Source organism: Solanum tuberosum, unplaced genomic scaffold (assembly GCF_000226075.1).
Source record: "Solanum tuberosum cultivar DM 1-3 516 R44 unplaced genomic scaffold, SolTub_3.0 scf00133, whole genome shotgun sequence".
Lineage (NCBI taxonomy): Eukaryota > Viridiplantae > Streptophyta > Magnoliopsida > Solanales > Solanaceae > Solanum > Solanum tuberosum.
Genome location: NW_006239056.1, coordinates 500,516 through 528,491, shown reverse-complemented (window position 1 = coordinate 528,491; position 27,976 = coordinate 500,516). Strand labels below are relative to the sequence as shown.

Sequence of the window (27,976 nt, the reverse complement as noted above, 5' to 3'; positions counted from 1 at the left end):
GAAAATGTTAAAATATTAATTTTCACACGCTCACCAAGATGTGAATCACACTTTTTGTGCCACATGTGCAAAAAGTGTCTAAATGGTTCAAATTCGAGTGGGTAGAGGTGTTTAATAGGTACTTGTCCTAGTTGAGGTGTCTAAGTGAATTATGCAGACAACTTTGAGGGGTTATAGATGACTTAAGCCTAACTAAAACAATAGATTAATTGTCATATGGTACCAATCACACGCATAACGTTCTTAGCACAATATACACCGAAATGCTTCCAATCATGATGCACTGCAATTTTTTTCCATGTTACAAACATATTTTGATGACAATGGTGTCAAGATCAGCTTAAGCACTCCTCGACTATACAACTGGTTGCCTGCTACAATTCACCAGCACGGGTACTAGGTAATCTGTCCACCAAGGCTTGCTCTCCTTAGTTGCAACCACCAACGGTGCATACAATCTGTGCAGGATATTTGAAGAGAAGATTTGTTTCAATATCATTTGTATACAACTAAACAAAGAGGTTGAGCTCAAGGATCAAGATCCTGCATTTCTACACTTCAGATGAGAAGGTCGAGAATGATGCATGGTCTGAGAGATATTCAGCTCCATGCCATTCAGATTTCTGCAAGCCTTTGCCAACAATTTGGTGGAGACCGTCTGTAATAGCTCATCCCTAGTGCCTTTAACCATATTGAAAGGCCTCTCGTTAACACCTTTTGAGATAGACCAAGATGTACCCAACAGCAATCTTCATCAATCTTGCAACTACTACAGTTCTAACGAGTCCACACAGTGGAAACAAAGGAATTTCCCTACTTTGTCTTCTTGAATCTCCTTGATCTTTTTCCAAACAGTCCTACCATGTACAGGATGCTCTACATTCCATTTCTAAGCTGACTGGTATCATGTATTGAGGTGGTCCTCAGAGAGTTCACTCAAAACTGTTCAGAGGTGATTTATCCCTGCTTCAAAGGACACACTAACATGAGCTCCCAGCCTAAAGATCTAAAACAGAACGAAATTGAAGAGGGAAAAAAAGATGAGATTCGGGTACTAAAGAAATGCTACCTTAGATACTTAACAGAAGTTGCCAATGATATTAGGCTATGTATCCAGATCATGACATCTGTACATCTTAGGTTGAGCTGGAATAAGATGGGAAATTCATCCCTCAGACTGGAAGATGATAATGAGAATCCAAAATCCTGCAAATAAGTGATAACACACATACCATTTAGCAACAACTAACAATAAGCAACTCAGAAAAACCAATTCTTTCCATCTCCATTTCCCAAAAAAATAATAGTAATAAACTAATAATAATAATAGGAGTTTCCCAGCCAAGCTAAGGAGCAAAAGGTGAGTATGCATGTTAACTACCTACAACAAATAGAAGTGTACCTGAACACAAGAAGCAACAGCACATATGAAAAGACAGCAACTTATTAAACATATAACTCTTGAGATTCCATCGGAGATGACCAATAGCGCAGGAGAGACTCCACAGTAAGCCTCCTAGTTGCACTGAGCATTGAGATGAAAAATTTGCAACCATCAATCTTGTACTCCTCGAGTGGATTTCTATGCCCAAAACTCCTTACATTCACCTGTTCCGAGAACACAGAGGGAGAATTAATATACAACTCCCAATCAAGGAAAGCATAAATTTTTAACCGATATGCAAATACCATACCGCTGAACTTAGTCGGTTCATGTTTATAAGATGATCCCTCCAGAAGCAATCTAATGTCTTCAGAAGCACTTCCCTCTAATCCACAGAACATAAGGAATCAATATAGAGAATAAGATTCTTTTTGAACTACTCATATGCACAAATTACACATCCAAACCCTCTATGCTAATCTAATCTTTATATGGAAGGCAGTTATCATGCAATCAAATAGAGATGACATGAGATCATAACCCATTAGGAAGCAAAAGGATTTTTGGTCAGTGGCATGGTCTTATTTAATCCTTTTAATTCTTCTTTTTAAATTTTTGATGGCGATGACTGAGAAATCCCCAAAGGCTAGTAGTGCACGGTTCAAAACTCGGTTGATAATTAACCCGCCTTCTACTCTTCTCCACTTGATGACCAAGCAAAGCTTGTGTAGGGTTCAAACTGGTGGTGCAAACCACACATCACGCTTCAAACTCTTACTACTAGATCTGATAAGAGTGCAAAGGCCCTCAAAATGAAATGCTTGTGGAAGTATGCTAATGACAAACATCTGTTATGGGGCTTGTGGGATGACTTCAAGAACAAAACCAAGGTAAAGGTTAAGAATGGGGAAAAGACAAGCTTCTGGGGAGATGACTGGCATGAGATGGTCGTTTTGAGGAATATCTTTTTACACATCCGCAACTTCATGCTAAATCAGCAAAGAACAATTGCAGAAATGTGGACACCTGATGGGTGGGAAATCAGTTTCAGAAGGCAAGTAAATGACTGAGAAATCACAAGCATTGCAGAATTCTTTAACATTATTGGCCACTTTAAAGGAACACAACAAGGGGAAGATGAGCTTTGGTGGCAGGGCAGTGACAGAGGAACCTTCAAGGTTGGCGGAGAATACAGATGGGGTTGAATAATCACAACCAATAGAATGTCAACTGGCCCTGGAAAATTATATGGAAGGTGATATACCCTACAACTACAAGGTAGCATGTCTTATTTGGCTCCTACCTAAGGAAGCTATCCTTACACAAGAAAATCTGATGAAAGGGGGATAGCTTTATGTCCCAGATGTGTTTTTCGTGGAGAACAAGCAGAAAATGTTAGACATTTGTTCCGCCACTGCAAGATCACAAGTCCACTTTGAAGGCTATTCATAAACCTTAAAGGTTTCTGCTGGTCTATGCCAGGCAAGGTGACAGAAGCCCTTCAAAGCTAGGAAGAAGCTGGGGTTCAGGCAAGAAGCAGAAGTAGGTGGAGAATCATACCAGCCAGCATATGGTGGACAATTTGGAAGGAGAGAAATGCTAGGTGTTTTGAGAACATACAGAATAGTATAAGAACAGATCAAATTGAATTGTATCTTGATTCTATATTTTTGGTGTAATCAGATTTTTGGTCTAATGATCCTGTATCTATTATTGATGTGTTGGATTCATTTTAGACAAGGATCATAGGATCTGGATTTACTATTAAATATGGCCCTAGTACAGCCCATGTACTGATCTGTTCCTATCAATATATTCAAAGTTACCAGTTTCAAAAAAAAAAGTACATACATTTGGATAATGACGCATCTGGACAGGAAACTTGATATGATAGCATACCAATGAATTTAGGCGTGGGGAATGAGTATAATGTTACCTCAATTTCCTTTACATATACAGCATCATATCCAGATTCTTGTATGACATCTAAATAGCTGGCAATGAGGAAATCTCCCAGGTACTTTCGGAGGAAATTAACCATCTCTCTATACTTCCCATACCTAGCCCAGAAAATCAGACATATGTAATCAGTAGATTGCAATAAAGAAGTTCAAATCAATGAAGTCGGTGATGTAGATTGGTCATACTTGGTTGAATCATCAGAGCATATAACTAGCCAGCGTCTGAAAGAAGAGGTCTTTCCACGTATACCTCTAAAAGAATTTGGAGTTGGAGGCAAACTTGGAAGGGAAAAGTTGTCAATAGATATGGATTGAAACTTCTGAAGTTGTACAAGTGAATTAAGTAATGCTTCCTCATCAATCCCAGCAAATGAATCTACACATAATTTCCTGGTCAAACTTTATGATGCATACTTGCAAAATTCATAAATAGTTATTCCAGAATCCACTCTTACCATTCAATATCTCGCCTGCAACAGCTTTGAACTCCTCTAATATTTTGTCCAAGCACCAATTACTTGGGTGCTGTGACATTTGGCAAAATAAAATCAAGGAGAAAAATAGAAGATAAGGACAATGCAATCAATGCATCACAAAAAAAACTTGTCATACTTCAGAGAGCAGATTTCAGCTACCTTTTGCGGATTAACATTCTTAAGGATAACATCATCCACCACTGCTTGCATGTATCTACATAGAATTGTAATGGTGGTGAGAAAATCTTGATCCTCAAAAGTATATTGACTCCGCCGAGGAAAACTTAATCCAAAACATGTGCAATAAAGAAATGAATTTTCACCATCAACAATGATCTCTCATTAAAAGCCAAGTACACTGATCACAGTGGTCTAACAGAGGGAAATAGACTAGAATATCTAATGTTTTCAATTGTTTCACCATGTACAGATCCCAGAAAACACTGATCATGAATATAAGACTAACCCCACAGAACCCTGAGAGTGAATAAATACAAACTTCCAGAAAATCTAAACCTGATTCTACAGGGGATTTTCGACCTCCAGATGCACTTGTCGTCTGGTCTATAGGTGTGAAACCATAGTGAACGAAGATTTCAAAAGGGGTCGAGGTAGATCTAAAATCACATGGAAGTCGTCTCAAAAGATCAACAATCTCTTGGTTTCAATGTGACATAGCGAAAGATAGGAATTAGGATACAACGGAAGAAAAAAAAATTAAATGAGAACACATTATTTGGGAATTTATCTTAGTCATGTTAATATATCTCCTTTAGGTCCCTATGCTTTTTTTTGAGAAGCCTTTAGGTCCCTATGCTTTCTGGGAGTCTTTTAGCCTTCGGACTGATTCTTATGCCAGTAGGAAATATAGAGAACCTCTAGTACTTCTGTTTTTTTTAATCTTGTAAAATGTTGGCCTATGATGAATTTAAATATAGAACATGGTTAGTGAGGTTTCATATAACCGACCCAACTTGCCAACTTGTTTGGAACTGAAGCATAGTAGTAGTTGTTGTTTCGAACTAATGTAAGTAGATGCATCAATTTTCATATAAATAATGTTTCAAGATACCTCAAAATAGCATTGCGCATTTGGATTTTATACTGCAGGCACCAAGTTAAACATGGCATTAAGGGTAAAAAATGATTAAGAGAACTTGATCATTATGTTCTATGCGTGGCTTTTCACTTCATAAAAGAATTATAACTAAATTAATCTTGGATAACCAACTCTGAAAGCACAACGGATTAAATCATAGAGCAATATCACAGAGTATCATAAGATGACACGATAGTTGGCTGTTTGCTCAAAGTCCATGCAAATTTTGCCTCAACTCTTCAATATTTCCCTGAGATAGAAATTTTAGCAACATTCTGTGCTGAAAGAATTGGGTCCATGAATCTAATATCCCATACCAAACAATAGGATCATCAAATCACCAAGCCCCGCAATAGATATGGCTAAGGAAGTTGGGCTTCAACTATATATAAAAGAAAAAGAGGTTGCTAAGTAGCCCTATTCCATTCCATACCTTCATTAAGGGGCATAGGTCATTGTGCACTGCAAGTCTCTTATCAGCATCCAAACAGGTCATTATTTTATTTTACTCCAAAATCTAGCATAAAGTATTGATGCTTGATTTCCCGGAAATACTATCTAACTTACAAGACAAGGGATCTTTACAACATCAGCTACACTTATGCTGGTTGTCTTAACAAAAAAGGTCTCCTCATGTTCATCATGTTATTTGCTTATCAGCATTTTGCAGAAGTATACTCCCTATGTCACAGTTTGTTGACTTGGTCAAAGTTATTTAAAATTTTGTAAGTTCTTGTAACAAAATGATTAAGTAAAAAAATACATTAAGAGTATTACTCCCTCCCTTCTAATTTGATAGACCTAGGATCCAAGAAGAAAATCAAAGCAAGAGTTCAAAATTCTCAACAATGAGAATTCATGTGACACCATATGACGACTTCCATAGTTTAGGCAGATAAAATAGATAAGAAAATTGTAGTGTAGAGTGGAAAAGTAATCCTGTGTAAGATGAAAATGTGTTAAATAATTTCTTTGGAAAAGAGAATACCATTTTTGAGTGGAAAAAAAGAAAACACAAAAACTCTTTTGGATGAAGGGAATATTATCCAGAGTCTTATTATTTTCCAAATATAGCATAATGTGTGGAGTAAAAGAATCATGACAATTGCAAAAGAAATTGACAAATAATGGGATGGTATTCTAAATATGAAAACTCAGATACTCTTCATGAGTGCAGATAGATGTGTTAGAATCCAGAGACGCTGGTTCCAGCATTCAAATGAAAAGAATCAAGAGGCTCACTTGAAAATTTGCTCTGAACAACTTTCAAAATCTCCAGTTAAAATTAATTGCCGAAGATTGTAAACATGCTTTCTTTGAACCTGAAGGAGAAAAAGTAAAGCATATAATATAGTGAGAATATGGTCCTGCAGAATAATCTATATAAAAATAAATCAGTAGATTAAATTGTAAAATGCACAATTTATGAGTCAGAAATAAGGGAGAATATCCTAATTGAAAAACAAAGACATCAAAACAACAGAAATTGTATCAGCACATGAAGTAGATACCTCAAGAACTTCATCGAATTCAACTAGATTCTTTCGTATGCCAAAAAAGTATTTCTCAGCATTGATTTGTAAACCCAAAAGCTGGCAGTTAAGTAAAGTTTAAACATCATAGTTAGAAGCATGTCATAGAAAGAAAAAAGAAAGATATAATCATTGAAAAGCAGAAATAACACTGAAACCAAACACAGAAAAGCCAGAGTTATCCATAAAAAACATAAGAGAACCCACAGTATATTAAATTACAGAGATAGAAACAGAGTGAACAGAAATCATTTCGCACCTGATTAACTATTCCATGACCTTCTATTGGGAGATCTTCATTATTTGTAATCCTGGATATAAGCTTCACTGCCCACTCGGTATCAAAGTTAAATTTTTGAAACATCTCATCTTGCAAGCTGTAATAAGATGAAGTAGCTAGAATCAGGAATGGCATCTTAAGGATAGCGGGTCAGTCACAGAATACACTCTGCTTTTCATGAAAAACAGAAATACACTATATAAATTTATACAAGAATCTTGATATTTCACCTAAACCAAGAATATTTTCAGCAAACTAGAGGCAAGTAGAGGCAAATAGTACAATTTAGAGATATAATAACAGCAGAAAAACCTAATGCACATACACCTTGTGCAATATGCAGAACTTAACCTGAACTAGGAATCAAGTATATGTGTAAAGGAGCTTTGCCTTTTTTAACTAAATTAATAAAGAATAGAGAACTATGTTGTATTGTTTGTTCTTTTATATGCATAAGTGCTTATAACTTGCATAGTTGAACCACCACCAACTGTTTTTTTCAGAAACATATATACATGCAGCGGCAGATGGCCAGGCCCATTATTTTTAAGTCATGGCTGCTTAACTAATTTTAGTCGTACAGTTTCTAATATTCACATAAGAAAAGGAGTAATATTTTCTTTCATCCACTTCTTTGACTCGTGCACCCACCCATTGCTATTTCTGCAGTTTGGGTGCTTCGCAACTCTATTTGCAATATTTTACTAGCACCAGTATAAATTGTAAGTGCTTGGGTCAAACAGAATGGGTGCTTAAGAACCCCCCACCACTTTGTGTGTAAGTCCGTCATTGGCTCATTGCAGACATGTGCATGTGTGTGTGTGTATAATTATCTTCTTAAAAATAGAACAAAGATACAGGAAAGTGCTATTTACTTCATCATTAAAGTATTGAAGAGGAACTATTAAAGTTAAATGGGGCATCTTACCTCACCATAAATCGTGTTGATCCAGGATCACCCTGCCTACCTGCTCTACCACGAAGCTACATGCACAACTTATAGATCAACATACATGGTTAACAACTTAACATGTCAAAGGAAAAGCAATACAGAAAAGTTACATCATAAAAATGAATTTGAAGAACGAGCCATCATGAATTGCCTCACCCAATTACTGACATTACACTAGTTCTACAGGTATGATAAAAAAAGGCAGAATTAAGTTCCCTGGCATTGTACAGTAAAACATAGCTATTATGAAAGTTCAAGCTTGTAACAGAAGTCAACATGATAGAAGTCTAACAAAAAGAAGAGGGATGAAACAACCCTCCCCCACCCCAAAACCCCAAGAGAAAAACAGAACAAAATAAAATAAGAAAGTTTTCCCAACTTCAAAAGCTAAATGAATTGCAATAATCCTTGCCAGACAAGATACAAATTGTTTGATAGTGCATCCATGCACATTAAGACAACTTTAAACAAGGAAGCAACAGTACAAAATTCTGAAGTGCAAATCATAGTATAGTGGTATAACATAATTATCAATTTAGGCCAAACAGAAGATTACACAACAACAACATACCCAGCGAAATCCCACAAGTGAGGTATGGGGAGGGTAGAATGTATGCAGGCCTTACCACTACCTCGTGGAGGTAGAGAGACTGTTTCCGAAAGACTCTCGGCTTAATTACAACAATTTCCAGTATAAAGAAGAAGAGGACAATGGAGAGAATATAGCAATTACCAAGGAACAGTGAAAAGTAGCCAAAACAACAATAAAATCATGTGATAGTCGAAATACCATAAACAACATACTAGGATAGATTATTATTTTAAAAAAACACTCATAAACAATTAGCCACCCAAAGCAAAACCTTTCTACACTACACTACCTAATACCCTTCTACCCTAATATGTGTCCTCCACACCCTCCTATCTAGGGTCATGTCCTCGAAACAAAAGATTATACACTTGAAACAAAATATATTTCCACCTTGTAATCATGTCTTATCCTTCTATTTTCAACAGTTTGTGTCTTATAATACATTTGTATCAGGTATAAAGTTTTTTCCATATCCGTCTTGTAAAGACTACAAAATCAACACTATGGTAAGCATCTATTTGTTGACCTAAACTCCTAGTCAAAAAAAATAAAATCTGACAGTCATCTAGTGTCTGTATTTTGCCTGTTGAATTTATGAAGAAAACCATGTCTGAACGGAGATGTGCAAGCTCATGACTTGGTTTACATGAACAAGCATTTCAAGAGGCCAAAGGTTTACATTACTTTATATTTATACTTTCTTGATAAAAGTGTCAAGCTTGTTTTTCCTCCTTGAAAGTCCTACCAAACTAAAACTCACCTGGTTATCGATTCTCCTAGACTCATGCAGAGAAGTGCCAATGACATGAAGCCCCCCGAGCCTTTTCACTTCTAACCCTTCATTCAAACAGTGGGACACACACTCTTCAAGAACTGATACATAAGTTAGAGCAATGGATGGACCAAGAGGGTAACATTCTGACTGCTCTTCAGCCTGCTTCTGTAGCTCTTTTATCTCCACAGACTGACTCAGCTCAATGGATTCAGATATCATAGACTTCGCCTTTTGATATGACCATTTCTTGCTCTCATTTTTGCTAACGTGCTTAGCTAGATAATCAATATACGAAACAAAAACATCAAAGAGAAAGTTATCAGATGAAAAAGTCAGTACATCAATACTAAAATGCTAAACTATAATTCATCAGAAGCTATCAGTTAAACTGATTTAGACTTTTAAGATGCTAGTTGATTAAAATTACTAACCCATCAGAGCCGCCTTGGCAAGCAAAGCTAATGATGACGGTCCAACTTTTATCTTTGACAGAACCTACATAAAAAAATACTATCAGCGGAGGAGGGGACTAAGACTTGCTTATTTATCTTATGAGGAAGGAAACATCAAAAGAACCTTTTGAGAATTCGGTTCTCCATGAACATCAACTTCGGGAATATCTTGTGTCAAGAATGGAAGTATACTTTCCTCCAAAATTTCTTTCGCAAGCATCTTTGTCATGGAAAAGGTATGAATGTCATTCCAAGTGCTAGGGACTAAATATGGCTTAGTACAATGTCAAACAACATAGACATTAACTTGCCTTTGGATTTCCTCCCAGGATTATGTCAGTGCCCCTTCCTGCCATGTTAGTAGATATGGTGATTGCATATTTTCTCCCTGCTTGTGCAACAGTGTCAGCTTCCCTAGCAGCATACTGCAAGAATCGAGATAATATCAATCAAAAGCCAGCAAAATAGTATCACATGTAAAGATGTGCAAGTAGGAGATACCAAACCAAACTGAAATTATGAGTAAGAGTAGAGCTCAAGAGTTCTGTAAAACCTTGGGACGGGCATTGAGGACATTGTGTGGAACTTTTCTTTCCTTCAGCAAGTCAGACAAGTATTCAGAATTTTCAACACTGCATTAGAATTAGTATTAGTCAAAACATACATATTGTAACATTAATTGCCAGCAAATGTGATGAACAAAAATCATATTCAAATATTAGATGACTAACTGAGACCAAACAAATACAAATTTCTAGCAGTCCAACAGCATTCCTGTTCAGAGAAACTTAATAGGCTACTAGAGAGAGACCCGCACAGAATAAGAGCAACAAATACTCTTATCAAATAGCCGTATAATGAAGTCAAATTTAAAGCAGATACTAGTTTCCCTGTAGTGGAAAGACTGATCTCACATGTGTCAAAAACAACTAACAGAGTGAAGTTAATAACCCCATTATTGCTTAATATCATAACTTGTCCAGTAAACTCAGTAGTACCTGGTATGGAAACAGAGAAATTGAATGTCAATTTCAACAGTTGCTATCTGCGTCCTTCTTTGTCAAGGTTTTCCTTCTCTTTTTTTTTTTTTTTTGCCACTCAACTACATGTTATATCCTCTCTATAGGATTTTTCTTTTGCTGATAGTCTAATTATTCTAACTGGCTAATTTCCCTCTGTTGTGCTTGTGCACAGGAACAAGACAAACTAATCACTTTCTCAAGTAGCTTGTAGAAGGTACTTCTCTATTGATCCCAGTTTTCACATTGACATTTGACTGTCTATTTCATCTAACAACAATGAAAAGGGAATGTGGAAAAAGAGACGAGTAAGGTAGGTAAAAAAGATAGAGGCTTGGTCACCTAGGCTAGACAGGCTCATATACGAGTATGTACATCATCCATCATATAGGGAAAATATTACCATGAGAGTGTGTTTACCAAATTATGATGACAGAGATACATGACCTGCAGACCTTAAAGTGCTTCACAGAGTAACTCCACAAAAAAATATATATGTACGTAGAGATATATGTGTGTTTATCTGTCTGCTTGCATATATTCATGAACAGTGCTGTAATCAATGATTGTAGCATATGCGAGAGTCAATACTAAAAACAGTTTCTTAATTTTAAAGCAGTAAATCAAACCAAAAACATTTGTCACAGAAGTACCTTGTTGTCCCCACTAAAACTGGACGACCCAATTGAAACATAAACTCAACTTCTTCACGAACATACTCCCATTTTCCTCGTGCAGTCTGAAGGCATAACAATAGAAAGCAAGCAAATTGATATCAGAGACTAGGTCCTTTTCCCAAAACCTCACTAAACTTACTTGAGTATGATAAACATCTTACTGCAAAAGCTTGAATTGGTAAATCTTTACGAATGTTAGGCAAATTTGTCGGCACCTCAATTACTGGCACCTGAAACATCTTCAAGAATTCTTTTTCCTGCAGTGCACGGTATATAGATGATAAGTATCATAAACAATGAAATTCATTACTAAAGCATAAACTATATTTGAGACTTTAGAAGTGACCCCACCTCAGTTTTTGCAGTCCCAGTCATCCCTGAGAGCCTTGGATAAAGCTTAAATAGAGATTGATATGTAATTTGTGCCACGACAACAGAATCAGCCTACAAAATGAATAGATCGTGCACTTTTAATAAGGAATGAATTAGCAGATACTAATGAAACCATTTTCAGAAAGAAGAAGTCAACAGTGGGAGATACTGTACCTGGATTTTAACGCCTTCTTTAGCCTCCACGGCCTGATGGATTCCGTCGGACCATCGCCTTTTCTCTTCCACTCTTCCAGTCAACTGTAAATTAATACCAAGAAAGGAAATCAACATCTGTCACCCAACAAATATGACCAGAGCTCTTCAGATAACCATTCTCAAGGATTAGAATTTAATAGACGATTAGAGTAGCTTTCAAGATCTAAAATCACATGGACGGAAGTTGCTTGAAAGACCTGCAATCTGCTGGAATCCATGCAAACCTACCAAAAAGTAGGAGATAATGGAAGAAAAGTATCTATATAGGCAATACCAATTAGTTGGGATTAAGTTTTAGGCATGTTTGCTCATTGTCATTAGGTCCAATGTTTGCTAAGAGTATTTTATATAATATTAGACTGATTTCAGCCTATATAAAATGACACGGTCCTTGAGGATTCATATAACCGACCCCAACTTACTTGGGATTGAGACATAGTTACAGTTCTAGTTGTTGTACCAGAGTAGCTTTCAATCAGAATAGGAGCCATTCTGAAAGCTAAATTTAGACATCTGAACTACAATTTTTTTAATAATTCAAAGTTGTTTTTGTTTCTGAATTCAGCTCAACTTAGGGAAAATGTGTTCCACTTTTGGTAATTCACTATTTTAGGCCCTCCAAGTTTACTTTAACTTTAATTCTGGTTTCTGAAATTAGATATAATCTAAGGGCACGTATGGTTGTCTTGTCGGGAAAATTAGTCATGGTATATAATTTAGCATTGTTTGGTTGATTGGTGGAGGGAATTGATCATTGTACAAAATCCAACTCTTTTTCTACATTATTTGGTAGCTATCTTGGTTATCCTCGTAATTAATATTTGCATAAGTTATGTCATATGTGGAAATCTATGTAATATTTTAGGCAGAGTAGAATCTGGAATTAAAATACGGGTATTAGCAATATATGGGGATTAAACAAACTGAAATGACAAGAGAATTTGTGGATCACCAACCTGTCCACACAACCCTATGGATTTGGAGTATGGAGATCCATCAGAAATTTATGGATCAAATTCTTTAACAAATGCAAAATCAAGGTAGGGAATGGTGGAAGGATTTGTTCTGGGAAGACAAATGGGTGGATCAGGTGACTTTGAGAAATAGGTTCCCTATTTTGTTCAACATGAGCCTTCAAAAAGAGGCTACAATCAGAGAAATGAGAGATAATCAAGAGTGGGATCTAAGGTTTAGAAGACATCTAAATGATTGGGAGGTCAATAGAATAGTTGAGCTACTCAACATTCTAGGGCAGTGCAAAGATCTAAACACAAATGAGGACAATCTATTTTGGAATCCAGATAAGCAAGGCAGATTTTCAGTTGGCTCGGCTTATAGATCACAAAGACCTGGTACTCATATAGGTGGATGGCCATGGAAGATGATTTGGAAAGTCAAGATACCATTCAAGATAGCATGTTTCACTTGGCTGTTAGCCAATCAGGCTGCACTCACTCAACACAACCTCATGAAAAGAGGTATGCAAATTTGTTCCAGGTGTTGGTTTTGTGAATGTGAGGTTGAGACAATAAATCATCTCTTTCTACATTATAGAGAGACTGCAAAGTTGTGGCAGATTTTCATCAACTTAAGGGGCATCAGTTGGACTATGCCAAGGAACATCAAAGAAGCTCTAGCTTGCTAGAACAGAGATGGGAATCAGTCAGGACACAGGGAGAGATAAAACATTGTCCCTGCCTGCATTTGGTGGTCTATATGGATGGAGAGGAATCAGAGATGTTTTAAAAACAAGAGCTGCTCTATGCAGAATTTGAAGCTGAATTGCCTGGTTCTTTTCTTTTTTGGTGTAAACATGAATATCCTCAAGGCAGAGGATATTCCTAGTATTTTAGAGTTCTTATGACCTCCATAGGAGTTCTTTTCGTTTTGCAACTTTTGGATGTAAGTATTATTACTAGAATACTCCTTATGTATTCTTTTGTTTATAATACAAGTTACCTTTCTCAAAAAAAAAATACCCTCATGATGTTCAGAACTAAGAGCATGTTTGGATTGGCTTATTGTAAGTGTTTTTAAGCAAAAATATTTTTTAAGCACTTTTGGAGTGTTTGGGTAAATTTAAGAAGTGTTTATAAGCACTTGATTTTAAGCTAAGATGATAAAAATAAGCCAAAAGTCATAACTTAGAATTTCTAACTCAAAACCAAAAATCAAAATCAAAAATCAAACGCCAATCCAAACAGGCTCTAAGTTCTTTAATTAAACAAACCAAATATTCAACACCAAACAATCACTACATTACAATCCTTGCATTACTAATCCCTGTATAACTTGTATTTGAACTAGATGACCCCTAAGGCTAAATACCTAGATAGTCCCTCAAAGTTGGCACGACTTGTCATGTGGACTCCTTTTTTATTTTATAAAGTAAATAATTTTAGTGAAGCTGGGGAATACCCTTTTACAAGTAGTATACCAAAAAGTAGAGAAAATAGAACAAAATATGGTTCTCTACAAAAGTTACATCTTGTTCCTCTCTCTCCATACTACCCACATAAGAGCCAGTAGGACTACATCCCATGCATTGGGTCTTTGTTTTTTTCTTTTGAAAGCCCAACTATGTAATGACTTCTAACTGTCCTCAGCATAACCCACTATATTGTGAACCAATTCAAAACCCCCCACCATAGCCGTGTAGCTACCTGACAATGTGATAAGAGGTGATCCACATCTTCTCCCAAACATACACACATAACAATAGCTGATGTATGTAATCTGCAACCTTAACTTTGCCACTGACCATTTAGATACTTCTTCTTGGCAGATATGGCTCCTAAACACCTCATGCTGACATGGCAAATACTGTGCTTATTACTTACATTTGAGTGCGTGAATGACTTATATTTTTCTTTTCTCTTCTTTTTCCTTTTCAACCACAACCTCTGCCCTGACTTCCCTCAGAAGAAGAAGCCGGAAAAGATGAAAAAGAAGCCGGCGGTGGGTGAGGATATTTTCAACCACCTCATCCCCTTCAACCACCATAACTTCACATATTCATTAGTATATTTAATTTTCATATATGACAAATCAGTTTTTCTTCAGTTGCTCTGGGTTGTGGTAGAATTTTGGTGTAAAAGTTGGATGCAGAGCTTCTCACCACATTACTCGAGCAGGAAATGTACTTAACCTTTTCCCCTTTCACATATGCATAGAAATTTGGAGTTTATGCTTTTGCTCTGCAAGGTTGTGACTCCAGTTCTCTGAAGTTCCCTAGTAGAGACCACTGATCAGACTGATAAAAGTTTCCTCCTCTACTTATCCTGCTCACTGTCAACGTAGTGACTTGATTTATGCATAAAATAGTTTCGCAATGTTTAGAATTATTAACTACTGGTCGAATGACAATCTTTACAAAAATACGCATATTATGACTTTATCTTAATACTGACCATACCATTATCATTTCATGGTTGAAAAACTACTAACAGTTCCACCCAAAGGGTTAAACTGAATAGAATAAGGAAAGGCAAGTGATGAACAAAATGACAATAAAATCATCAGTGACAATAAAAGAGACCAAGAACACATTCACATCTTATGCGGGAGACTTGTTCTGCAAGTACCTCATTAATTATAAGAGCCATCCCATTTCTAACAATGTATTGGACATCACGCTTGTAAAACTCCTTGGCCTTTAAAGCATTAAATACGAATCTGCAGTGTTTGGTATAATAGTTAAAACAAAAGTACCTTATACAATCTAACTAAAGAAAAAAACGGAAAACAAAGGAAGCAAACAGAACAACAGGTTAATATTTACCTAGCCCATGGATCATTCTCATCCCACAAGTCACTTGTTTCTAGGGCCATCTCAGCGAGTGCAATTCCCTCCTCAGTTAACTCCACAGAATTATCCTTAAGCTCTATGCTATAATGCTGATATTACAAATAACATCATTATCGTGTAATGTTGCCCCAGAGCTTAAGTTTTAAAGGGATAACTCAACAACTTGGAACTCACAAGACCCTTAATAAGCAACTCAGCTACTCTAGCAGCAACAGGGTAACGAGCAGCGTCCTTATTAGCCTGAAACAGAATGCAAAAAGCAATTTTAAAATTAAATAAATAAAATACAAACAGATATTAAAAAAAAAAAAAAAAACATAAACAAGGAAAACTGAAAACTATGATATCCAGCTAACAAAACTCATGCAATCAATAGTTTCTGGTAACATAAAGAAAAAACTAATATCTTTTGGATAATTCTATCAACAGTACTTTGACAAGATAAGAAAACAATGAGACATACCTCACCACTTATCAACAACGGATTTCTTCCTTCATCGATGAGGACTGAATCAACTTCATCAACTATAGCAAAATGGAAGGGCTTTGGCCTGTTTGTACAAGGTAAATATGAACCATCACACAAATTAACAAGATAGAGAAAAAAATGTAATCAATGTTTACCATCTCATCACAAGTTGTTCATGGCTAGTGGCAAGATTATCTCGAAGATAGTCAAAACCAAGTTCCTGTCCATTGAAAACAAGAAAAGGGAAGAGGTGGAGAAAGGGAGGCAGGAGACATGTAGTCGTTAGGCTGTCAGAAAGCTTCACATGTCAAGCAACTAAAGAGAAATGAAGAATTATAAACCAGAAAAGGTGCATGACATAACTGTTGGGATATACTATTAACCATGTAATTGTGTTGTAGTATTTTTATTTAATCCCTTGTAACTATTTTTTATGTTATTTATTTAATATAATAAATTTTTTGTTTAAATAGATCATTATGTATATATGTGTCCATTGCTTATATAGTAGACAATTTTGTGTATGGAGTATTTTAACTCATACGCGGAAGATAAAATTGTCGGTGCATATAAGTTATAAATTTATGTTCACGATCAAAGATGAAGTAGGATGAACATCTTGATGATCGTAGCACAAGATTAAATATAATTTGATCTTAATTATGAGAATGGTTAAATTTCAACTTCTTGTGCTAGTACATTTTGTATGTATTGAACGGACCAATTAGAGACATTTGTTTATGGTCTGAATATTTATAAATAAATTCTCTAGTCCACTACATGTACTTATACTCTTAATCTTGATATAATTATTATGATCTATGTAATTTATTTTATTGTTTTAATCTATTAAAAGGTGAGACTTTTTGATGAGTCAATAAATTCCTAATAGATTAGATAATGACAAATTACATTAGTGAAATAATAATTAGTTGATAGAACCGTGTCTCGGACCCGAGTTGAAGACACCCCTTTATGATTACTTATAAGTTTTCACGTGAAAACCCTGCAGGTGGATTTTAGATCCGTCACGTGAAATAAGTTAAGTAAATATAATAAAGGATTAATTTAGTCAATGAATTAAATTTTCAGATAATTTTGATTTAATTGATTGGTGTCGGTAATTCTAACACGGGGGGTTAAATAAGATGTAGTGGTAGATTTCGAAATTAAATTGAGGAGTGCAATTACAGAATTTTAGTGGAATACTTTGTAATTTATTGCGATATGGTTAATTCGTTCATTTGAGAATTATTATCGTAATTGGAAGCCTCTATTAAATATATCTACGGTCCCTACTATGCCTGATTAATTGACCAAGTTTGAAAAGAAGGACAAATTAATTTTATTGTTGATCTTCTTTAAAGGATGAATTATTTGAGAGTTAAATATTGATTTAGTGACAAAAACGTTTGGCCTAAAATGGATGAAAACGTTTTTTTTTATTACAAAAACGTTTGGCCTTAAATGGATGAAAACGTTTTTGTATTAATCTCAATTTATTCTCATGATCCTCTTGATTGCTCATTAAGCCTGAAATTTATTTGGATGTTTTTCCTATTCATTCTTGAGTTGGAAAACTAGTATAAATAGGCTGGATGTGGCATGAAAGAAATTATTCTTTAAAAAAAAACAGTAATACTTGCCCACACAAGTAACTTGGAAGTAACAGTCAATCAGGAAATAGGAGAAGATCGTAGCTCTGGATCCTTGGCATCTGGACGACTTTTGTAGAAGTTTCAACAGGTTAGTCTTCTTCTAAATTCGTTTATGTTGTATTGTTTAGTCTATATGTAAGATTTGTGATCCTGAATATAGCTTCCGTTGTGCATATTCTAATAATAACATGTATGCAAGTGAACAACATGAAACTCACTACAACTTACTGAATTATTCGTATAGGTTATATCACAACTGTAATTAGATCTCCTCTCCTTGCTCTTCATCCCTCTCTGTGCATAGAAAGAGTTACTATGGTTGATTTATAACAGTTGGTCTCTAAAAAGGAAAAGATCAAATCCTTGAATTACGTGCAATTCTTGGAAAAAACTAGTTGTAAAATAAAATTTGAGAAAAAATATTTACTAGATCAAAAAACTTAATATTGAAATTACAGACAGTTGATTATAGAAAATTACTTGGATAAGGCCAACAGAAAGACCTAGAAAACGGTGAACACGTCCCATCCACTCAGCATCACGTTGAGCTAAGTAATCGTTCACTGTTACCACTGTCAAAGGAGATGCCAAAAAAAAAAATTAGTAAACACCAACAAGTATTATCTACATTTACAACCATGCTAATATTTGCCAGTTCTGATTAATTATGTATATTTGAGGTAAAACCCCGCCTAGACAACTCATTCCAGAATGACTAATATTGAATATAACTCAACAAGCATCCACAAACACCTTTTATAGTTGGTAATCCTGAAGCTATAGCAGACAAAAGTGCTTTCTAAGGCAGTAGAAATAGGTGAAGAAATTTTTACATGTATATGTGTGTGTATGTAGATGGATAGATTGATTGATTCGTAGATATATACATACACATAAACACACTCAACACAGCATACCATGAACACCCTCTCCGGTTAAGGCATTAAGATAGGCCGCTAATGTGGACACCAAGGTTTTCCCTTCACCAGTCTTCATCTCTGCAATAGCCCCATCATGGAGCACTGCTCCTCCAATAATCTACGATTACCAATTAAAGCGGAATGATCAATTTGCACTAGTAAGAACGTCACATATGTAATAATATTGAATTATTCACGAAGTGGTTTATTCTTATATCTATTTAATGATACCAAACATCCATGTATGATATGTTTATGCATGACCACTCTCTGATAAGAATATGGACCTGTGTTCTTTTAACGGAAATTAGTAAGAGAACTGAAATACGTATTAACTGTGGAGTCAGACAAATAAATATCCTTCAGAAGATGCTATGTTATAATTATACAATCAACATGGTCAAGAATTACACAGGAGATACCTGAACATCAAAATGGCGCATTCCCAGCTTCCTTTTTGCAGCTTCACGAACAACCGCAAATGCCTCTGGAGATAGAAATGGCAATGAACATGATAAAAAACAAGAACTTTAATTCCTATTGACTAAAAGACTCAGTATTTATTAGCCAAAAGATAAAAGCATATTGTCAGACCAGCTTGAATATGAGCTAGTGTCTCTCCTTCTCTCAAACGGCGACGGAACTCCAGAGTTTTTGCTCTCAACTATGACAACAAATACCCAACAAGATAAAACAGTTTTAGAAAAGGGGGAAAAAGAAGAAAAACTAACACAAGATTAACAAAAATGACACTACAAACCAACCTGCTCGTCAGAAAGATTCTGAATTTGGGGCTCCATGGAATTCACAGAATTCACCAGCCTATAATAATCTTTTACAACCCAGTTGTTCAAGCTACTAAACCCACCCCAGGATTTTCTCACTTCATTCGCTGTTTCCTTTTAAAACAAACAAAAAATTGGGAAAATGAAGCTAACAGAATTTGAATTGAATGAAACGTGAAGAAAATTGGTTCTTGCGAGAAAAGCAAATTACGTAAGTATTGTACCATAAGAGAAGCAGAGACTGGTGAGAGAGTGCCCCGGCGGCGAGTCTTGGAAGGAGAAGGAAAAACAAGTAAAGGGTATGTAGCAGACTTGTTGAAGAAGAGAGGAGTGAGTAGAGGACGGTGGTTATTGCGGCGTTGCTGCCGATATTGCGGCGGCACCAGTGCGGTGTTGGAGGCTGCTGTGGCCATTGTTGCACTGTTGTTGAACTTTTTTTGCAGCTAATGTTTTCTCTTTTAAAATTGGACAAAGGTAAAAGTTTTAAAATTATTTTTGTTGTTTTATCAGTAAATTTTTATTTTTTTAAAGATTTGATCCTGAATTTGACTTCCACCATAAAGTAATTGGCTGGCTAAATAAATTAGAACCATAAATTGGTAATTATTTTTCATTTTCCTCCTTATTGAGAAAAACTATAGGGTATAATGCACGAAGGATGATTGAATTTTGAAAGGTGCTATTGAGAAATATCGTTTTAATCGTTATCAAAGAAGTTACGTTCGGGGTTCTCTCTTTCCTTTTAAAATAAAAGTGGTGAAGTTCATGGTAGAGTTCCAAATCTATATCAAACACCAGAGGTTCTTGATGAAAACAAAGCCCAAAAAATGGATGTTTTTGGTTGAATACTTCAATATTCCAAAGTTTGACATATTTCATTTGGTGCACATTTAAATTTAGGGGTGGGCATTTGGTATTCGGTTCGGATTTCTCAAATTTCGGGTTTGACAATTCAGTAATTGATAGTTTAAAGTAGATACCATATACCAAAATTTTAAATTTCGATTTGGTAATTTGGGCAACGGTAAATTAAACTTCGGTTTGGTACGATATTCGGTAATACCGTATTGAAGTTATAGCCGATTGTATTACAAAGTTAAAACTATTTCTCCAATTATTTCTATTTTTTTTATATGGAGACACGATATAATAGAAGATCAACAAGTAAGAATACATCAAGAAAAGCAAATTGATACAATTAACAGACATGTATTTGGAAATGTTAAAAAAAAAACAGACATGTATTTGGATTGTTCATGCTTATTCTATAACTTTTCTCTTTGGACTTGTACTAATGAGTAATGGATATGTTGATATATGACATCATTAAGTAAATAATTTGATATTTGAGAAATATTGAATACCGAATGGTACTAATGTCTCATACCAAACTCAAACCCAAATATCATAATTCTAAAATTTTACTCTCGAATATCATACCAAATACCAAATTACCAAAAATTTCAGTTCGATTCGATATTTTATTCCCAGCCCTATATAAATTATTTTTGACCTTAACCTTAAGTGTATGCTAAATTTGTTAGTTAAGACTTTCTAGCCTAACAAAGAATGAATTTACTCCCTTTCAATTTTTGAAAAATTAACCTCTAACACTATGTTTGGATCATTGTTACCCATTGTATTGTATTGTTATCATAGATACAATGTTTGTTTTGATTGTTACTTAAAATGTATTGTATTGTATTGTTAAATTCCGTTGTTACGTAACAATAAAATCCTCATTTTATGGAACAACTAATTTGGTGTGTTCCCATTGTTACTTAATTTCTTTTCTATTTATATCCTTACTTAATATTTCATAATATTATTTTACCTGTTAGCCTATACTATTTAATCTCACTCAAACATTCAAACCTCCTACCCAACAACTACCATGTTGCTTTGTCTCCTTCTAGATTTGGTTGTTTGTTCTTCCTCTTTCTTCTTTTTTTTAAGCATACATTCTTCCCTTTTTTTCATACTTTTGTGTCTTTAACATATTACTTTATATGATTTTTTTAAATATAATTAAATCAATCTAGATACAAACGTGATGATAATATTTGATAATATAATATAATTGATGATATAATTTTATGTTATTTTCATATGACATAAAAAAATATGCATGATAGTATTGTTATTTTATTAGTAATTATGATAAGTTTAGTATTTAAAATAATTAAGGATATTTAGTAAATTTATAAATTATAATACAATACGATACAGTTAAACCAAACAATAAAAATGTTATTAAACAACAACAAACAATACAATCTAGCCAAACATTGTATCTACCGTACAATACAATACAATACAGTACATTATGAAACAATGAATAACAATGATCCAAACATAGTGTAAGTGGATTACTTAATTATTGTTAATTACCACATAATTACATTCCTGATATTTTTTATTTTTTTTAAATATTACATGGACAAAAAAATGACTACAGTAATTAAAAGGTTTTTAAAATATTAAAGTTGAGGAATTTCATATTCTTTCAACTTTGCAAAAGCTCTAGATGTAAGATGACAGTTGAATTTCAACATGAATATCATTCATTCAGAGACAAGTTGAAAAGATCAGTTATACATATTTATCTGTTGAAAACTATACATTTCATGTTATGCTGTATGCTCTTATCATATACATTTCTCTTCAATCTGTTTTTTTTTTTTTAATGACAGTATTTTTCTTGATATCGTAAATTTCTCAGGAGCCAACAGGGGTCCGATTCCTTCTTTACTTCCTTAGTGACTCGAACCCTTTGGTTTAAGGTGAAGGGTGTTTCCCATTACGCTCCCTGAACTTGGTACAATACTACAATCAGTTCCTTGCAGTTGCTGAGACGAGATGCTTCTCGAAAGAAATAATTGATAAAACTATCAAAAAGTGCCTTCAAGGATTCATCTAACGGCAGAACAGTACACCTGAAAACATTTGATAAGATACATCAGGCCTTCATGCTTCCAACTGTGTTAACAAATAGCTTGTCGAATAAAGAGCTTTAGTGTGAGGATACCTTGATAACTCCATCAGCTTGTCCAACAAAGAGCTTTCCTTGCCAGTGGAGTAGAGCTGTTACTACAGAATCACATGTAATAGATCCAAGTGGAATGGCATCTATCTGATCACCATTTCCGGATAGTTCCTATAAAGCAGCAACTTTAAGCTAGTACAACTTCAAGAGCATCATGAATTACTACAGTATACAGTTCGAATTAAATCATCAACCAACTCCAATCTCAGAGCATTTGGATGATACATGAACAGCACAAAAACTGATATTTTCATATATATGGTGTGCACATACCTTTACTTTTATAGTCTTGTCCCAGCCACCTGTAAAAATCCACTTCTCCTTCTTGCAAGCAGAAAAGATGGCACCGTCATGTTCTTGAGCAGATTTCACCAGAATATCGTCAAACCAAATCTAATGGAATCAATAAAAGCATGAGGGTATCTAATAAAATTAAACAGATGATCTTTTTTTAATTCATAATTACTACTAGCTTGAACAATATACTTACTAAGTACCCATAGATTGACGTTGATGTTCAACATCCTAACCTAATCAAACAAACTTTTTATCTGCTTTGGATTCAAAACAGTACCTTTGTCAAACCATTCTCATAAGCTGCAACAAGTACATTCTCATGAACAGCAAGACAAAAAACTGAGCAAACACTCCCTGGGGCTTCTTCCCCCAAAACTGCCAATGGACTATGATCACTAAGGCACCATAACCGTACAGTTCCATCCCAACTACCACTGTAAAGAACCTCATCACATATTGCTAATGAAGATACAACTGATTTATGGCCATTCATAGTGCAGGATAGACTGTAATCCTGGAGAGTGAGGAAGGAAGCAGTATTTCAATTTCTGCCTTGAAATTTGAATAAACTAAATCACAATTAGAAAGCAACAGGAAATTGCCTGCAAAGACCATGCTTTTATTGACTTGTCACCGCTGCCAGTATATAGATATTGGCTTCCAGAGAAAGCAAGGGCATGTATACCACTATAGCGCCAGTCCTGTTGCTCCTGTAGTTTCTTCAGTGGTTCTGGACTTAATGGAGTGCTAGCTCGCCAAATGCAAATTGCTCCACCATTATCACCACTAATGCACAGTGGTTCTCCATAATCTACAAAAGCTACAGCCATAACTCTTTGCTCATGACCTTTGAATGAATGTACATGAGAATAGTCCTGTAAATAGTTGTATAACTCAAGGACGCTCATGAAGAGAAAGCAAAAGGGAAAAAAAGTTTTATCTGGTAAAAACACATGCTATATCAATGACATATCTGTAATCTAATGAAAGCCGTGCTGTAATAAAATTTAATTTCAAATAAAAGAAAAGGATAAACCATGATAGATCTTTTCTTGTGATAACTAAGAAACCCCAAAGGCTAGGGAACTCTGTGGATATGGATCCACCCTTCTACGGTTCTACCCTTCTCCATTTAAATACCAGGCTTTGTTTACAACAGTGTTCGAACACAAGACGTGCACCTTAACCACACATCATATAATGCGCTCTTACATTAGACCAAAACCCTGGGGGCATAATAAATCGTAATTTAAGTTCCACCTAATTACTATAGTATCAATATTTTGAGCCAAAAATTGCATAAACTATCTACAGGCCCATATTTGGACAAAGAATACTGGAGAAAACTACAAAGTATGAAATAAGAGCAAATTCAAGCAGGCAAACTGATGCTACTTTTTGAAGAATGGAGATTGTGAGACCTAAAGAGATAAATAATATATTGTTTCTTAATATTCGTATCATTTCCCAAGTTTCTGCAGTTCATCTTAATTCCTGAATTCCTGGAACAGAGTGAAATATTTTAATGTTTAAAATGGAACTGCTGATCTAGAATCATAAGCAGCTTGAAAGTAAACCCTTATCAAAGTTAACAGCGTTGTAGAATCAAGAAAGTTTCTCATTCTCTTCCGAATTAGATCCCACAATCATAATTATGCATTAATAGATACCAGAATTATAATATTCTGAGACATTTTAAATTACATCCTGCCACAGAGACCACTTAAGGAAACCTTGGGGTAATAGTTCCTATTTCCAATAATGTAAATTTCCAGAAAATCTGTAGCTTAAGCTGTTACAAATAATAGGAAGATTCAAGGATTAGCACTCATATGTCAACTAGTCTAACACAGTTCCTCCAAAATAGCTCCTAAACTTTTCTTATTCATTTGTCTTAATCTAAGTATGTCATTTTTGCAAGACCTTATGTTATCTCTTCATTTCCAATTCCTAAGGTCATAGGCTAATTCAACAAAGAGGATCCAACAATGACATAGTCCAAATCCTATGCCAAATGATGGACTAATTCATACAAATACTAGCTTTAACAAGTTACCTGCAAAGACCATACATTGACCATTTTGTCAAATGACGAGCTGAACAGAAAGCCACCTGAAAGGAACAGAAGAGCAAAAGCCAATATCAATAGTTATAAGAGCATTGAAATTGACCATGTTTTCTCTAAGCTTTATGCAAGAAAATGCACATAAAATAAGCATTAAAAACGTCAAGTCGTTAATAATTGCAACAATTCAAAGAAAAACATCTAAGACTAAGTAACTCAAGAAAGACTGTAATACTGAGATATCAAAGAGAAAAGAGTCAGTGCTTGTACCTCCAATCACTAAACCTGTGATACAATTACGATGCCCTTTTAGATCAATGCATTTCACTTGACCACAGGAGAGGCCCTCAACAACATCCTTATCAGCCCCAAAGTTTTCAACCCCATCAGCCTCCTCTGCGTTTGCATTTTCCACCACAGAAGTATCATCAAGGCACCTCGGCGATTCTTTAGTAACCTTATTGATTGACTGACAAAAGTCTCCAAGAATTAAGCAATTACACATGTTTTCCATTCTTGTTTCCTGCTCTAAGTCTTTTACATCGTCAAGTTCAGATTTGATCACAAGAACCTTAAAAAATTTCCACAGTTCAGATATAAGTGGCCGACTTTCAGGATTGTATTCCAAGCATTTGAGGAGAATCTCCTTCATATTAGCAAACTCTGACCCCAATCTGCATTCAATTAGAGCTATAATCTTTTGCCTCCACTCCACGTACCATCTAACAAAGTCAAGACATTTTTCATCTCTTACTGCAGTAACCAGATAACTCAAATAATTCTGCATCTCTTCAGCGAATGATTTACCAACTAGAAGTGAAATAATTGCACAAGCTAATGACCAAATATCAGAACCATATCCAACATGATGCCTTGAGCTGCCTAAATCTATTACAATGCCACCCAGTTTCGACAACTCAAAGAATACCTCTGGACTAACAAAAACACAATCTTCCACCATGTAATTTTTTAATCTTACCACCAAATCTTCACTAGAAGTTCCACTCTTGCCAACAACAACCTCTGTGAGTATCTTGCGAACTCTCCTTCCTGTTGCCAAAACTTCACTAATATCAACATAAACACGGCCAAACTTGTCAAAACCAAAACAAGAAAGCCCCAAACAACCCAGAACCAATCCTCTTAATTGCAAATCACTCACCATTTGACATATATCCAAAGAAACTATCACAAACTCAGCTGCATTACTGATCTTTTCCTCAGCATTTTTCTCAAGAACTGCATTCCTTAACACACCCATCTTCCCTAACAAACTCCCACTAAACGCCTCAGAAACCATGTAGACACAATGATTATCCATATTGTACCAAAACCCATAAACCTTACACATTACATGAAGAGCTAAACTTGCTTTGATAATTGACTCCAACTCAGTCCTCCCCCCTTCACTCAATCCATACAATACACTCATAAGTTTCACTTCATAACTATATTCAAACTTATAAGAACACGAACCCTTAGCAAAATATCCAATTTCAAGAAGACTAACCTTTTCACCCTCTTTCAAAGCACACCCCATAGAAGAAACGCTGGTGGAAACCTTCAAAACCTTCCCATAACACACAGAACCGTTTGATTCGATGATTATAGTGTCCTCCGGTAGGACCCATGTTTTCCAATTTGAGTAAAACTCATGAGACCATAAAGGGGGTTTGATAAAAATAGGATCTTTATCATATTTTTGAGTTGAAACATGAGAACCCTTTGAGTTGTCGTTGTTGTTGTGGTGTGGAAGAGTGGAAAAGCGTAATAGATCAATGTTTTTGGGGAGAGAAGAAATGGGGTTGGGAAGTTTAACAAGCTGAGTACAAGCTGGACAGCGGATTGTACCAGGAAAGGGGTTTTGTAGCTGTGCCAAGCAGTCTTCACAGGCGGAGTGGCCGCAGGGGAGGACTCGTGGGATAGTTGAAACGTCACCGTATTGTTGGAGACAAACTGGACATTCCGGTAGCTCCAGCTCCAGAGTTGACTCTGCCGCCATTTTAGCGGACAACAAAATGATCAAAACGATGAAGCACCCAAACCCAAAGATTCAAAAGGAACAAAAAAGAGTTGCATACGTCTTCTTTTCAAATTAACTAGTTTTATGACGGGTGCTTTTGCACGTGATTATCAATACAAAAAATATATATTAAAATAAATAGTATTTGTTTATTTAAGTAAAGATTTAAATAATAAGTTTTGCACAAAATAATATTACAAATTATTTTGTGAATGTCCAATGTGGATCGTCATATATATCTCTTATTCACGCGAACCTATAAAAATTATGAATGAAAAAATTTATTAGTTAAATGAAATAATGCATATATTTATTTCAATTTGATGAGGTTCAATCTTGTAATTAATCTTAGCTCACTAATATTACCTTATACACAATATTTATTGTGCATTTTTCTTGTTATCTAACCAGATGTGATTTGCATGTGTATTCCACGTTAAACTGTTTAAATGGCATATGAACATGTTAAGAGAACAATTACATTTTATTTTTGGGAAAAAAGACAAATATACCCCAAACTATCGTAAATGGTATGCAGATACCCTCCGTCATACTTTTGAGACATTGATGCCCCTGCCGTCTAAAAACTAGAGCATATATGCCCATAAACTCCAAGGTTTTAGCAAACAACTAACCAACTAATGCGGAAGAACAACCCCTAAAACCTGGAAGTCATTGTACCAAAACTCTACTAATGACAAGTCTAAGAACAAGGGGTACAACCCCGTAACTAAACAACACCTTAAATAAATAGTCTGAATCCGAAAAGAGTGGACTTAAACAAGAAATATCCATGGCAGCCTAAAAGAACTGGCTCACCCTTGAATCTGATCACGCTCAACAGTCACCTAGTTGAGGTCTATCAATAGACGCCTGAAGATACCCTGTACTCAACAGAGAACAAGCAAGTGCAATATCAGTATACAACCACAATGTACTGGTAGGATCACGCGGCTATCCCAATAAGTGAAACACATGCAAGTAACCACAACATTATAAAATAGGCACACACCAAACATATACAATATTAGTCATCTTTTCAGGATCAATGTAGCATTCCACATTTTCAATAATACACATTGGTTATCATTTTAGAGCAACAAACAGTCTTTCAACCT

The 27,976-nt window shown here is 35.3% G+C and overlaps 1 protein-coding gene across 4 annotated transcripts; it reads right to left on the bottom strand.

The window, feature by feature from the left end:
• Positions 1-174: 174 nt before the first annotated feature.
• LOC102579971 (protein translocase subunit SECA2, chloroplastic) lies at positions 175-26,902 on the bottom strand. 4 transcript variants are annotated; one of them, XM_006351066.2, is made up of 38 exons: positions 25,106-26,902; positions 24,827-24,882; positions 23,373-23,645; positions 23,048-23,284; positions 22,747-22,866; positions 22,456-22,584; positions 19,407-19,541; positions 19,237-19,306; positions 19,065-19,129; positions 18,640-18,760; positions 18,203-18,294; positions 17,951-18,016; positions 16,220-16,284; positions 16,059-16,146; positions 15,770-15,835; positions 15,569-15,684; positions 15,372-15,462; positions 11,746-11,829; positions 11,551-11,643; positions 11,361-11,456; positions 11,176-11,261; positions 10,057-10,135; positions 9,815-9,928; positions 9,628-9,723; positions 9,483-9,546; positions 9,037-9,326; positions 7,661-7,716; positions 6,712-6,829; positions 6,432-6,512; positions 6,163-6,242; positions 3,981-4,035; positions 3,801-3,870; positions 3,532-3,721; positions 3,321-3,444; positions 1,695-1,769; positions 1,403-1,608; positions 1,070-1,206; positions 175-963 (listed from the first exon to the last, which is right to left on the bottom strand). In XM_006351066.2, exons 1-36 carry the CDS (start codon positions 26,835-26,837, stop codon positions 1,447-1,449), a joined length of 5,535 nt encoding a protein of 1,844 aa, XP_006351128.1. In that variant the 5' UTR covers positions 26,838-26,902; the 3' UTR covers positions 175-963; positions 1,070-1,206; positions 1,403-1,446. The 4 variants fall into 4 exon arrangements, with proteins under 4 accessions (XP_006351128.1, XP_006351127.1, XP_006351126.1 ...); XM_006351065.2 differs by lacking the exons at positions 22,456-22,584; positions 22,747-22,866; positions 23,048-23,284; ... (1 more) ...; positions 24,827-24,882; positions 25,106-26,902 and adding an exon at positions 19,652-19,887 and having other exon boundaries at positions 175-966; XM_006351064.2 differs by lacking the exons at positions 22,456-22,584; positions 22,747-22,866; positions 23,048-23,284; ... (1 more) ...; positions 24,827-24,882; positions 25,106-26,902 and adding an exon at positions 19,652-19,887.
• Positions 26,903-27,976: the final 1,074 nt, after the last annotated feature.

Excerpts from the sequence above, each read along its gene's own strand:
- LOC102579971 (XM_006351066.2), bottom strand. The coding sequence starts at position 26,837 with ATGGCGGCAGAGTCAACTCTGGAGCTGGAGCTACCGGAATGTCCAGTT. Across the intron at positions 9,327-9,482 it reads TGCCAAGGCGGCTCTGATGG|CTAAGCACGTTAGCAAAAAT; the intron begins GTTAGTAATTTT and ends TTGATTATCTAG. Across the intron at positions 3,722-3,800 it reads TGCAGGCGAGATATTGAATG|ATTCATTTGCTGGGATTGAT; the intron begins GTAAGAGTGGAT and ends AATTATGTGTAG.